The sequence below is a fragment of the Lethenteron reissneri genome, chromosome 35, assembly GCF_015708825.2.
Source record: "Lethenteron reissneri isolate LAM-NWPU_2019-01 chromosome 35, ASM1570882v1, whole genome shotgun sequence".
NCBI classification, from domain to species: domain Eukaryota; kingdom Metazoa; phylum Chordata; class Hyperoartia; order Petromyzontiformes; family Petromyzontidae; genus Lethenteron; species Lethenteron reissneri.
Genome location: NC_083813.1, coordinates 3,361,372 through 3,375,186, shown reverse-complemented (window position 1 = coordinate 3,375,186; position 13,815 = coordinate 3,361,372). Strand labels below are relative to the sequence as shown.

The 13,815-nt window shown below is 52.6% G+C and overlaps 1 protein-coding gene across 2 annotated transcripts in view; it reads right to left on the bottom strand.

The window, feature by feature from the left end:
- The window catches only part of TMEM67 (transmembrane protein 67), a 60,461-nt gene extending 50,098 nt beyond the window's left edge, over window positions 1–10,363 (bottom strand). The window contains exon 1 of one of the 2 annotated variants that reach the window (XM_061565573.1): window positions 10,136–10,363. In XM_061565573.1, the coding sequence (XP_061421557.1) occupies window positions 10,136–10,346 (211 nt within the window). In that variant the 5' untranslated portion in view covers window positions 10,347–10,363. The remainder of the gene's footprint in view (window positions 1–10,135) is intronic. The other variant, XM_061565574.1, reaches the window with a different exon arrangement.
- Window positions 10,364–13,815: the final 3,452 nt, after the last annotated feature.

Here is a 13,815-nt window from a genome sequence, read left to right as displayed (position 1 = left end):
ACAGGGTTGCATTGAAGCGTGATCGGACAGTACAAAAACAGACAGCAGGGACACGCCCTGAGGAGCGCAGGCATGAGCCTTTGAATGGAAAATATCCAAGGGAAACCAAAAATTATGTGGATCGGAGTGCTAAAATGGAGACGAATGTCCATGACGTATCGGGAATGGTGTTGAAATCCAACACACTAGTAAAAACAAAGAGGGCAACATTACGAGGGACAGAATTAAATCGACACACGGACTCGGCAAATGTGCATGTAATCGCAGAGAGAGCGAATGCCTCGAACCAAGGGTCAAAGTGGGTCGGGTGCGCGAATTCTGGTTATGTGCAGCACAATTTTTCACCACACACTCCCACGACACAGAGAGTGAGAGAAGAAACTACAAAAACGAACCCCGAAAACCGTGATCGAATTATCGAAGTGATAAGTGGTGAACGAGGCAACATGAGGAAAGTAACGCATAAATGCGTTCGAAACCGCTACCTAGCGTTTCCCAGGATTTAACAAAAACAAAAATGAATATTCGTCGGAGTCATGATGTATCAGAACCGATGTAACGCAATATCGATGTTTAACGCTTGTTTAATTTTCTTTGCTCAATTCAAAATAACCATGTTAAGTTGTGACACGTACGCGCGCGTTGTAAGGAATAGCAGCAAAACTTGAGGACAATCGATGGTTCATGATGGAAGAAGGGTATACATTTTTTTTAAAAATAACCCGTGGCCATTTGACCACTGGTCATTTTTAAAAGGGCGGAATGTTGTATACTAACCCTTCTTCCATAATTGAGATTAATAATATTTGATGATTTTTATATATTATCTTTTTACTTGTTTTTTTAATGAGTGAAACACACCAAGCGCAGCAAACTGCAAAACACCAGGTGTTGTTAAGTAATGAACCGGAGGAGGGCTAGGATGGCAGAATTTACAACGTTGCTTCAAGGGAAGATAAGGCCTGATGAACGGGCACATGTCACCCGTGCAGGCGGCAGAGACAGTGGGAGTGTCAGCCAGACATAGTTAAGGCAAAAGCCCAATCATCCTGCATGGTTTTAAAGTAACGTCAAAATTCGAAATTCAACAACAGAGTAGGCTAAATTATCGATCCTCGCGCTCGCTCAAACTGGAGACCAGGCTGCGAGCTACATCAATGAACCATTGCCCATTTGCTAATCCAATACTGAATGTTAATATTACTGAAGTCAAAACGAATTCTATGACCTCAGCACATGGGCAAATAATAGGGCAGTGTCGACTCAAAGGCAATGGAAGAAACAGAGGCGCCTTTGTCTAAATCACAACCACAGAGAGCCAGGAATCATCACTGATTGTGTGTTCAGGAATTCCGAGCTAGTTAGAACACGTGCACAGGGGGGGAGCTGATGTAAACAACCCTGCGCGTCTGGATGTGAGGGGGCCTTGGACCTGGAATCAAGAATAAACACTCCCAGAGCAGAAGGTGGACAGGGGGAGAGGTGATTTAAAAGAGGGTTGTATATCTCTCAAGGCACAAGACCCAGCTGAACAACACGGCTGCGGGGGTCACCAGAAGTTCGCATTCGCCTAGTTAAGACAAAAAGCTCAATTATTCTGTATTGCTATTAAAGTAACGTTAAAGTCGGAATTTAACAACAGGGTAGGCTAAAGTTATCGATATTCACACCCACTCCAATTAAACCAGGCCACAAGTTACGCCTACTGAACCATCACCATTATTAAGTCAATATGAAATGTTATTTCCATACTTCAATACTTTCTATACAATTCGACCCGAAGCATATGACAATCAGAACCTTCCTAAGTCAAAATTGAATCGCACCCAGACAGGAGCGAATAGTCAATATAAGGTTGAAGAGGGAAGGAAATCAAGAGCACGGCGAACTGCAAACGTAAGCAAAAAGCCGGGAACAACACCAGCCCAGCAACAGCGAGTGGGGCTTCGACAGGCCATAAAGTAGAATAATAACTCCCGGGGTCAGGGGACACAAGAAGAAGCAGGCAGACAAAAACCAGAACTGACTCCAAGGTTCAACCGCCCTCACCTACTCAGGGGTGACGGAAATTAATGAGGCCTTGAATTAACGGCAGGCAACAACAACGGCGAGCAGAGATAGGGTGGGGCAAAGACTGCGGGCTATGGAATGCAACTTCGTGTCAGTAAAGCCCTGACAAACAAGTTAAGTTAAAGACATCACAATACATAATATCGCACATAACATCAATGTTAACGCTATTCACCGTAAACTATATTCCGCTTATATAACCATCCAGGCACCAAGGAATACGAATTCCTAGGATCAAGAAACTTACACCTTAACCTAAGATATCGGAAATAAATTAATAGTAATAAGTATATGCATGAAAAGACAAAAAGTAAAACTTATGGAAAAGCCAGGATAACGGGATGAATCACAACCAGGTCGAATATAATACATAATAAAAAAAAAAACGATGTTAAACCCAGGGTCGGAGAGAAAGGGAGATCCCGGCCGTCTTTGTATCCCCGCAGCGCGGGATAGGAGTGTGTATACGCTCGGGGAAACCTACACTTGAGTCAAGCACCACGATGGGAAAACGACAGACCTTAGGTTACATACAGAATCATAACTGTGAAATAGTAAGGGACAAATGTTAACTTAAAACTTTTAACCATTTCTTTGTGCGCCGGGTCGGAGAGAGTGTTGCCCCCCTCCAGGTTGTGCAACACGAACAAAGACGCCTACGAGACGATTTGTAACGTCTGTGTTTTGGGTTCATGAAGAAGGCCAGACAAGAGATAAATTGCACCCAGACAGAGAGACGACTTCGAGACAATTTGTAACATCTGGTTGTTTGCTCGTGGGTTTTATGGAGGGAGTTGACAACGGAATATACCGTCAGTGATGCACACAAGGACATACGGACACACACATGGACACACCTGCCTACGGACAGATCCTGACACAGCAAAAATCGGAAGCCCCGCCTTGTGGGCGGGATCCAGGGGGAATTTTCAGGCATAAAGTAACGGATCCTGAGCATTGGAAACCAGTGCGACGGGAGGGTCCACTCAGAAGCTCGACCGGGAGGGTCGACTCAGCAGGAGTGCGACGGGAGGGTCCACTCAGAAGCTCGACCGGGAGGGTCGACTCAGGAACGAGTGCGACCAGAGCGGGTCCACTCAGGAGTGCGACCAGAGAGTCGACTCAGGAGCGAGGGCGACCAGCGGGTCGACCCAGGAGCGAGCTCGACCGGGAGGGTCGACTCAGGAGCGAGCTGCGACCAGCGGGTCGGCTCGACTCATCTTCAGCTCGTCAATCTCTGCTGCCGCCGGAGATCTCCGCTGCCGCCGGTGGTGAGCGTCGCGACTTGGCGACGATCCAGCGCTGCACGCTACGAGCGAGTTGTGGGCGCCACCTACCGACCGGGTTCCGAACTGCGACAGCGTATCAACAGCCATCCGACAGGGGAGCGATGGATACGTATGACGCGCACCGCCCCCTCACCACACGACCACCAGGCGTCTGTTTGACCTAAAGAATCGACTCCGAACACTGACTATTCAAGACAACTCTTACCACTCAAACACACTCGAACCCATAAGCCATCCGTGGCTGGAAAGCATCACAACGAGACCGAGTGGTGGCCATCCGTCGTTTATAAGAGTATTCTTAATTTTTATCTTTAATATTTAGTGGGCTGTACTCTTAATCGCATAAATTCCCAACAGATCCATCAATACGAACTGATTCTTGGCACCTCCTTCCGCCGAGCCACGCTCACGTGGGGAGTGGTGGCCCACCGGACCCTTATCAGGTGATCTGGTCCCCAATTAGTAAACTTGGTATAAGATAACGATCTTCGGAAAAGGAGCACCGTCGCAGGCCCTTACTCCGAGCCGTTCTGAGATAACCTGCCGATGTATCTGTTGAGATTGGTGCCTTTAAGAATAATAACTGTTTTGATTGTGTTTTTTTATCGCCGTATAATCTTTCAAGTATCTTTCAGTCATAATCGCCGCACGTACTCGCATCCTCTACAGAATATTCAACTGTCCCGTGACCCAAGGTGTTAACAACGTGATAAGGGTTGCGTATGGTCAATAAGGAGTGTGGTACTGCATGAACAATATTGAGTATAATCATTCATTAGCGTTAAGGTTTTCTTAGCATAGTATTTGCATATTTCAACGACTCTCTCTCTCACTAACAACCATCGCGTTATGAACAATATTGAGTATAATCATTCATTAACATTAAGGTTTTCTTAGCATAGTATTTGCATATTTCAACGACTCTTTCTCTCACTAACAACCATCGCGTTATGAACAATATTGAGTATAATCATTCATTAACATTAAGGTTTTCTTAGCATAGTATTTGCATATTTTAACGACTCTCTCTCTCACTAACAACCATCGCGTTATGCGGGATCCATGTGCAGTTGTCAAAGTGAAATCAGACAATCGTTGGTGATACTGTATTGATGCCGTGTTGACGTTCCGGGATTGAGAGTTCGCATATTATATCATAGTTAAGGTTGAATTAGTGATAAATTGATTAATACAGAAGTGGTGGTGTGATTCTTTCCTGAAATCTATGCATAAGATCTGCTTCTGCGTTGAGATTTGAACTTGGTGACCTTAATAAACACACTAATACATACTCAGTAAATGTTAAAACGATAACGGGGTGAACCGGGGACCTAAAAAAATAACCACGAATAAACACTCTGGGAATGTTAAAGCGAGAATGAGACAACCTAGACAACGATGCCGAGTTAATCTAAGTTAATCTTGCATACTTACACCACACCTGCATAACTGCATACGATTAATTGCCTTATTCCGATCGATAACCCACCCTCGTCACCGAGGCGGGGTCTGGTTATCATAACGACTTGCGTTATCATAATTACACCCACTCGCATAATTAATACGATTACCTATCGAATTGGCATAATTAAAATGTGCGTAATTACATAATTAACATATTTTCGGATAATTACACATTTGGCCAGATTTCATTTAATTATTATTATTTTCACTGAATATTCATAACCCACATATACAACATAATAATTTCACCCACGCACGCATACAACATAACAAATTTTCATAACCAACATATACAACATGGTGTATGTGGTGGGTGGGGGTTGTGGTGTGGTGGGTGTGATGGGTGGGGGTTGTGGTGTGGTGGATGTGATGGGAGGGGGTTGTGGTGTGGTGTATGTGGTGGGTGGGGGTTGTGGTGTGGTGGGTGTGATGGGTGGGGGTTGTGGTGTGGTGGATGTGATGGGTGGGGGTTGTGGTGTGGTGTATGTGGTGGGTGGGGGTTGTGGTGTGGTGGGTGTGATGGGTGGGGGTTGTGGTGTGGTGGATGTGATGGAGGGGGTTGTGGTGTGGTGGATGTGATGGGTGGGGGTTGTGGTGTGGTGGGTGTGATGGGTGGGGGTTGTGGTGTGGTGGGGGTGATGGGTGGGGGTTGTGGTGTGGTGGTCGTGATGGGTGGGGGTTGTGGTGTGGTGTATGTGGTGGGTGGGGGTTGTGGTGTGGTGGGTGTGATGGGTGGGGGTTGTGGTGTGGTGGTCGTGATGGGTGGGGGTTGTGGTGTGGTGGATGTGATGGGAGGGGGTTGTGGTGTGATGGATGTGATGGGTGGGGGTTGTGGTGTGATGGATGTGATGGGTGGGGGTTGTGGTGTGGTGGGTGTGATGGGAGGGGGTTGTGGTGTGGTGTATGTGGTGGGTGGGGGTTGTGGTGTGGTGGATGTGATGGGAGGGGGTTGTGGTGTGGTGGATGTGATGGGTGGGGGTTGTGGTGTGGTGGTCGTGATGGGTGGGGGTTGTGGTGTGGTGTATGTGGTGGGTGGGGGTTGTGGTGTGGTGGTCGTGATGGGTGGGGGTTGTGGTGTGGTGGATGTGATGGGAGGGGGTTGTGGTGTGGTGTATGTGGTGGGTGGGGGTTGTGGTGTGGTGGTCGTGATGGGAGGGGGTTGTGGTGGATGTGATGGGTGGGGTTGTGGTGTGGTGGATGTGATGGTGGGGGTTGTGGTGTGATGGATGTGATGGAGGGGGTTGTGGTGTGGTGGGTGTGATGGGAGGGGTTGTGTGTGGTGGATGTGATGGGTGGGGGTTTGTGGTGTGGTGGGTGTGATGGGAGGGGGGTTGTGGTGTGGTGGATGTGATGGGTGGGGGTTGTGGTGTGATGGATGTGATGGGAGGGGGTTGTGGTGTGGTGGTGTGTGATGGGAGGGGGTTGTGGTGTGTGGATTGTGATGGGTGGGGGTTGTGGTGTGGTGGGTGTGATGGGAGGGGGTTGTGGTGTTGGTGGATGTGATGGGAGGGGGTTGTGGTGTGGTGGATGTGATGGAGGGGGTTGTGGTGTGGTGGGTGTGGATGGGAGGGGGTTGTGGTGTGGTGGATGTGATGGGAGGGGGTGTGGTGTGGTGGATGTGATGGTGGGGGTTGTGGGTGTGGTGGGTGTGATGGGAGGGGGTTGTGGTGTGGTGGATGTGATGGGTGGGGGTTGTGTTGTGGTGGATGTGATGGGGGGGGGTTGTGGTGTGGTGGGTGTGATGGGAGGGGGTGTGGTGTGGTGGATGTGATGGGAGGGGGTTGTGGTGTGGTGGATGTGATGGGTGGGGGTTGTGGTGTGGTGGATGTGATGGGTGGGGTTGTGGTGTGGTGGATGTGATGGGTGGGGGTTGTGGTGTGGTGGATGTGATGGATGGGGGTTGTGGTGTGGTGGATGTGATGGTGGGGGTTGTGGTGTGGTGGATGTGATGGGAGGGGGTTGTGGTGTGGTGGGTGTGATGGGTGGGGGTTGTGGTGTGGTGGGTGTGATGGGAGGGGGTTGTGGTGTGATGGATGTGATGGGTGGGGTTGTGGTGTGGTGGATGTGATGGAGGGGGTTGTGGTGTGGTGGATGTGATGGGGTGGGGGTTGTGGTGTGGTGGATGTGATGGGAGGGGGTTGTGGTGTGGTGGATGTGATGGGTGGGGGTTGTGGTGTGGTGGTCGTGATAGGTGGGGGTTGTGGTGTGGTGTATGTGGTGGGTGGGGGTTGTGGTGTGGTGGATGTGATGGGTGGGGGTTGTGGTGTGGTGGGTGTGATGGGAGGGGGGTTGTGGTGTGGTGGATGTGATGGAGGGGGTTGTGGTGTGGTGGATGTGATGGTGGGGGTTGTGGTGTGGTGGGTGTGATGGGTGGGGGTTGTGGTGTGGTGGATGTGATGGGTGGGGGTTGTGGTGTGGTGTATGTGGTGGGTGGGGGTTGTGGTGTGGTGGATGTGATGGGTGGGGGTTGTGGTGTGGTGGGTGTGATGGGAGGGGTTGTGGTGTGGTGGATGTGATGGGAGGGGGTTGTGGTGTGGTGGATGTGATGGGTGGGGGTTGTGGTGTGGTGGGTGTGATGGGAGGGGGTTGTGGTGTGGTGGGTGTGATGGGTGGGGGTTGTGGTGTGGTGGGTGTGATGGGTGGGGGTTGTGGTGTGGTGGGTGTGATGGGTGGGGGTTGTGGTGTGGTGGACGTGATGGGAGGGGGTTGTGGTGGACGTGATGGGTGGGGGTTGTGGTGTGGTGGATGTGATGGGTGGGGGTTGTGGTGTGGTGGGTGTGATGGGTGGGGGTTGTGGTGTGGTGGACGTGATGGGAGGGGGTTGTGGTGGACGTGATGGGTGGGGGTTGTGGTGTGGTGGGTGTGATGGGTGGGGGTTGTGGTGTGGTGTGTGTGATGGGTGGGGGTTGTGGTGTGGTGGGTGTGATGGGTGGGGGTTGTGGTGTGGTGGGTGTGATGGGTGGGGGTGTGGTGTGGTGGGTGTGATGGGTGGGGGTTGTGGTGTGGTGGATGTGATGGGAGGGGGTTGTGGTGTGGTGGATGTGATGGGTGGGGGTTGTGGTGTGGTGGATGTGATGGGTGGGGGTCGTGGTGTGGTGGACGTGATGGGAGGGGGTTGTGGTGGACGTGATGGGTGGGGGTTGTGGTGTGGTGGATGTGATGGGTGGGGGTTGTGGTGTGGTGGGTGGGGGTTGTGGGGTGGTGGATGTGATGGATGGGGTCGTGGTGTGGTGGATGTGATGGGTGGGGGTTGTGGTGTGGTGGATGTGATGGGTGGGGTCGTGGTGTGGTGGATGTGATGGGAGGGGGTTGTGGTGTGGTGGATGTGATGGGTGGGGGTTGTGGTGTGGTGGGTGGGGGTTGTGGTGTGGTGGATGTGATGGGTGGGGTTGTGGTGTGGTGGATGTGATGGGTGGGGGATGTGGTGTGGTGGGTGTGATGGGTGGGGGTTGTGGTGTGGTGGGTGTGATGGGTGGGGGTTGTGGTGTGGTGGGTGTGATGGGTGGGGGTTGTGGTGTGGTGGGTGTGATGGGTGGGGGTTGTGGTGGATGTGATGGGTGGGGGTTGTGGTGTGGTGGGTGTGATGGGTGGGGGTTGTGGTGTGGTGGGTGTGATGGGTGGGGGTTGTGGTGTGGTGGGTGTGATGGGTGGGGGTTGTGGTGTGGTGGGTGTGATGGGTGGGGGTTGTGGTGTGATGGATGTGATGGGTGGGGGTTGTGGTGTGGTGGATGTGATGGGTGGGGGTTGTGGTGTGGTGGATGTGATGGGAGGGGGTTGTGGTGTGGTGGATGTGATGGGTGGGGGTTGTGGTGTGGTGGTTGTGATGGGTGGGGGTTGTGGTGTGGTGGATGTGATGGGTGGGGGTTGTGGTGTGGTGGATGTGATGGGTGGGGGTTGTGGTGTGGTGGATGTGATGGGTGGGGGTTGTGGTGTGGTGGATGTGATGGGTGGGGGTTGTGGTGTGGTGGGTGTGATGGGTGGGGGTTGTGGTGTGGTGGATGTGATGGGAGGGGGTTGTGGTGTGGTGGATGTGATGGGTGGGGGTTGTGGTGTGGTGGATGTGATGGGTGGGGGTTGTGGTGTGGTGGATGTGATGGGTGGGGGTTGTGGTGTGGTGGATGTGATGGGTGGGGGTTGTGGTGTGGTGGGTGGGGGTTGTGGTGTGGTGGATGTGATGGGTGGGGGTCGTAGTGTGGTGGATGTGATGGGTGGGGGTTGTGGTGTGGTGGATGTGGCGTTGTGGGTGAAGTTGGTGGGGTTGATGTGTAAGCAACTGGGCTTGTCAGCAAGAGGGGAGAGCAGCAATCATCCGTTGTTCTATTCTGCGCTCCCTTCTTTCACAATGCTGCACTGTTCTGACCAGCGTGAAGAATGGCGGAGAGACTCGCATCCAGCAGCGAAATTTACAAAACTGACTGCACACATTGTCTGCACATCATCCTACGGTTTCTCGTTAATACTGGTAGGAACCTCCTGGTTACACCAGCCCACAGAGGATTATTGTGTCCGTCCGTCGTGCAGGGAGGGGCTGGGGTGGGAGGGAAGGGCTGGGTGGGGAGGGTGGAGAGGGGAGGGTGGGGAGGGGCTGGGTAGGGAGGGGCTGGGTAGGGGAGGAGAGGGTGGGGAGGGGCTGGGTGGGGAGGGGAGGGGAGGGTGGGGCTGGGTGGGGAGGGGTGGGGCTGTGTGGGGAGGGGCTGGTCACCCCGTGGTGCCCTTATAAAACTCAACGTTTCACCTACTCACGCCGGCTTGTGCCCGCCCTCACAGTCGGGCATATTTGCGGAATACACCACGCCGCCGTTGACCCTGCAGGCCATTGACCGAGCAACCCAACGTTCCTACCAGCTCCCTCCGCAGGATTGTGTTAACATCGGTCAGACTGTTAAAAAAAAGAGCGCTTTGTTCGCACTAGAAGAGTGGTAGAGAATATTGACGGGAGTGGTAGCCAACAACGTGTGGAGCGTCTCCAAGAGAGGACGATGGTTCATTGCATCGCACAATCGTCATGAGAGGCGGCCAGTGGAGCTTGTGGAGGCCTTCATCCAGCAGTGGATTGATCATGGCCGGTGATGATGATGATGAAATGTGCACAAAGACAAAAATCCCCCTCCCCCCCCCCCGTATCAGAACGCCAAACTACTGCGGCAAGTTCTGTTTGCGAGCACCTATGAAGCTGCGTGCGGGTTGTTGTGGGCCCAACCCCACCCTCGGCCGCCTTTGTCTCCCCAACCCTGACGTTTAACAAGGCCGAGTGGATCTCGGAGAGGCCCACCAACCACCGGTCGAGACGCCGCGCGTGTGACCCCCCTCACCGTCGGTCGTTTTGATGGCGTTCACGCCGCAATCGGTGCAACGCAGCTCGGGGAAGTTTAAGAAGGAGCTCGTGTTGCACGTATTCGCGTCGGGCAGCACGAAGGTGTAGGTGGCAGCGTGTGCCGTGCGGGGATAAAGCGCCACGAGCAGCAGCAGCAGCAGCAGCGCCGCGGTGACTGACTTCACCAGCGTCTTCATGGCGGCGGCCATTCTCCACGCGTAACCAGGGCAACGCGGGCGAGCCGCCAGCCTCAAGGGGCGTGGTGAAGAAACCAAAGCGGCCATCTTAGTGAGGGAGACCGACCCCCTCGGGGGTAGCGGCCATGTTAGTAAGGGAGACGACCCCGTCCGGGTAGCGGTCATCTTAGTGAGGGAGACGACCACCTCGGGGTAGCGGCCATGTTAGTGAGGGAGATGACCCCCACAGGGTAGCGGTCATCTTAGTGAGGTAGACGACCCCCACGGGGTAGCGGCCATCTTAGTGAGGTAGACGACCACCTCGGGGTAGCGGCCATCTTAGTGAGGGAGACGACCACCTCGGGGTAGCGGCCATCTTAGTGAGGGAAACGACCCCCTCGGGGTAACGGCCATCTTAGTGAGGGAGACGACCCCCTCGGGGTAGCGGCCATCTTAGTGAGGGAGACGACCCCCTCGGGGTAACGGCCATCTTAGTGAGGGAGACGACCCCCTCGGGGTAGCGGCCATCTTAGTGAGGGAGACGACCCCCTCGGGGTAACGGCCATCTTAGTGAGGGAGACGACCCCCTCGGGGTAACGGCCATCTTAGTGAGGGAGACGACCCCCTCGGGGTAACGGCCATCTTAGTGAGGGAGACGACCCCCTCGGGGTAGCGGCCATCTTAGTGAGGTAGACGACCCCCACGGGGTAGCGGCCATCTTAGTGAGGTAGACGACCACCTCGGGGTAGCGGCCATCTTAGTGAGGGAGACGACTCCCTCGGGGTAGCGGCCATCTTAGTGAGGGAGACGACCACCTCGGGGTAGCGGCCATCTTAGTGAGGGAGAAGACCCCTCCGGGTTGAGAGCATATTTGTGTGTCAAGCCATGTATAATCAAAGTCTTTATTGAACCTGGATAAATTCGATAAACTACAAAGCTCTTGATGACATATGTCAAGTAGGGGTAGATCGGATAAGTTACAAAAAACAATAACGGGGTAGTTTTATGCGTAAAACGTCACATTTACAGCACGCATTGGATTATGTACCACGTGCTCAACGAGTTCGCGTGTGTTGGGCCGCTAAAGTGTTTGGGTATTCCCAACTCTTACAATACGCAGAGCGATTTAGCCGAAGCCCTTCCACCCTCAATAGCGTGACAAAGCAATTGTAGAGGCTGCACTTTCATATACAACAAGCTAATTTATTATTTTTCTATCTCCGTGACTTTACCGAAAGACCCAAATAGTATATCGGCTAGATTTGAAGCTTTCGTGACTGCAAGGATTCATACTCTTTCGTTTTTTCGGTAAAGTCACGTAGGTAAAAAATAAAGAATAATACATAATAGAAAAAATAATAGAAATAAAGTATTATTTTTATAATTATATTTTTCGGTAAAGTCACGAAGGTAAAAATATTAATTTATTTTTCAATTGATTTTTTTACCTACGTGACTTTATCGAAAAAAACAAAGAGTATAGTATTATAGGCTAATGGTAGAATTAGACAAAACCCGAAAACTACAGACGGGAGAGACAGACCAGGAGTACATGCAATTTTTGAGAGCATGGGTCGGTCACGTTGGTAGAAGGGCAATTGATGGTCGTTCGTCACTACCAACGATGGAATGTTGTCTCAGGAGTGAGAGCAATTGGGGGGTATTTTAATAGTTACTGTAAGGGCTTGGCCATAAATGACGTCACAAATTCAGATGCCCTAACAAAAAACAAATATGAGCTAAGATCTTCGCTCATTTACCAGCTTCACATTCCTAATTGCCGTACTAATACTGGAAAAAGGGCTTTTGCTATAGATGCCCCCAGGGTCTGGAATGCTATCGCAAATAAACTCCAGCTTGGATCGTTACCAACAAGAGAATCACTCAAAAATGCTTTAGAGGAATTGTACAAACATAGCTGCCACTGCTATCCTGTGGCCTGAAATTTAAAATACAGCAATAGATGAGCGACGTATGAACTAATTATGTATTTATACTAGCTGTACTACCCGGCTTCGCCCGGGACTTGTATCCACCACGGCCGGCCGCCTTTGTCTCCCCAGTGGCGATGTTAATACGCCACAGCAGTTACTCGTTTGAGGCAGAGTCGACCTAGGGGAGGTTCAAATAATGGTCACCGGTGGTGGCCGTGAGCGGGAATCGAACTGGGTTCGCCGGGTTGGTAGCGCAGCGTAGCGTTAACCACTACACCCACCGCTCCTCACACACCACACACGCACAGACACACACACAGACACACACACAGACACACGCAGACACACGCAGACAGACACACACACACACAGACACACAGACAGCACGCTAAGCACTACACTACCGCTCCCCACACACCACACACGCACACACACAGACAACAACAACAACCGCCATTCGCCACTAAGTGGCGGTGACGTCACCACGATGCTTGTGCCAGGCCAAGTGCACCTTGAGGCCACGTGAAGTGTCGAAAGCCCGCTGGCAGGAGGTCACGGGGCAGACCCAGGTGCCACTGGTCGACTGACCGAGATGACCGAGATGACTGGCTGATGCACCACCTGTGCCCCCTACTGTGCCAACTTGCTGTGCTTTAGCCACCCGGCGCTCCGCTCGTTGTTGTGAGCGTCGCTCCTCCGCCCTCCGTTGTTGTTGGAGGGCGACTGCCTCCAACTGCCCAGTAGCGTCCTTCACGAGCCTCCTCCACTGAGGCCGATCTTGACACCGCTGGTACCAGTCATCGGCAAGTCCACTCAGCTCCACGTCCTCCTGTACCACATCACTCCATCTCTTCTCCAGCCCGTGCCGCGCCCGTCTAGCCCCCTCGATCCGGCCGAACAAAAGCTGTTTAGGCATGCGGTGGCTGGGCATGCGGGCTACATGACCCAGCCAACGCAGCCTTGCCTGCCGGAGGAGCTCACTGATGGGACTTTGCCCAGATCTTTCAAGGATTTGTGAGCTCCTCACACAATCCAGCCTGGTTAAACCCAGGATGGATCGTAGGCAGGCCAGCCTAAATGTTTCCAACCGGCGAAGATGCTCCACCAGGGGGGTCCACGTCTCGCAAGCGTAGAGAAGGGAGGGAATGACCATGGCCGAGAAGACCTGAAGCTTCGTGCGGAGCGACAGACCAGGTAGCTTCCACACAGCGTTACGCAACCGATGAAAAGATATTGCCGCTCGACTGATTCGGAGTGAGACCTCTGCTGATAGACTGGAGCCGGTCATAAGCACACTGCCCAGGTATGGGAAACTCTCCACTCTCTCCACAACTGCCCCATCACCAATTGGGAGTTGTGGGGGTGGAGTGTCCGATGGTACAAAATACCCAGGCAGGTGCTTGGTTTTGGTGGGGCTGATGGTAAGGCCCCACCTCTTAGTGGCACGCTCCAGTCTCAGCAGCAGCGCCTCCAACTCCTCTTCTGAATGAGCAGCTATTACCAAATCATCGGCATACATAACGTGGTTGACCAATAGGGAGCCATCCCTTGATCGCACCCGGGCGTCG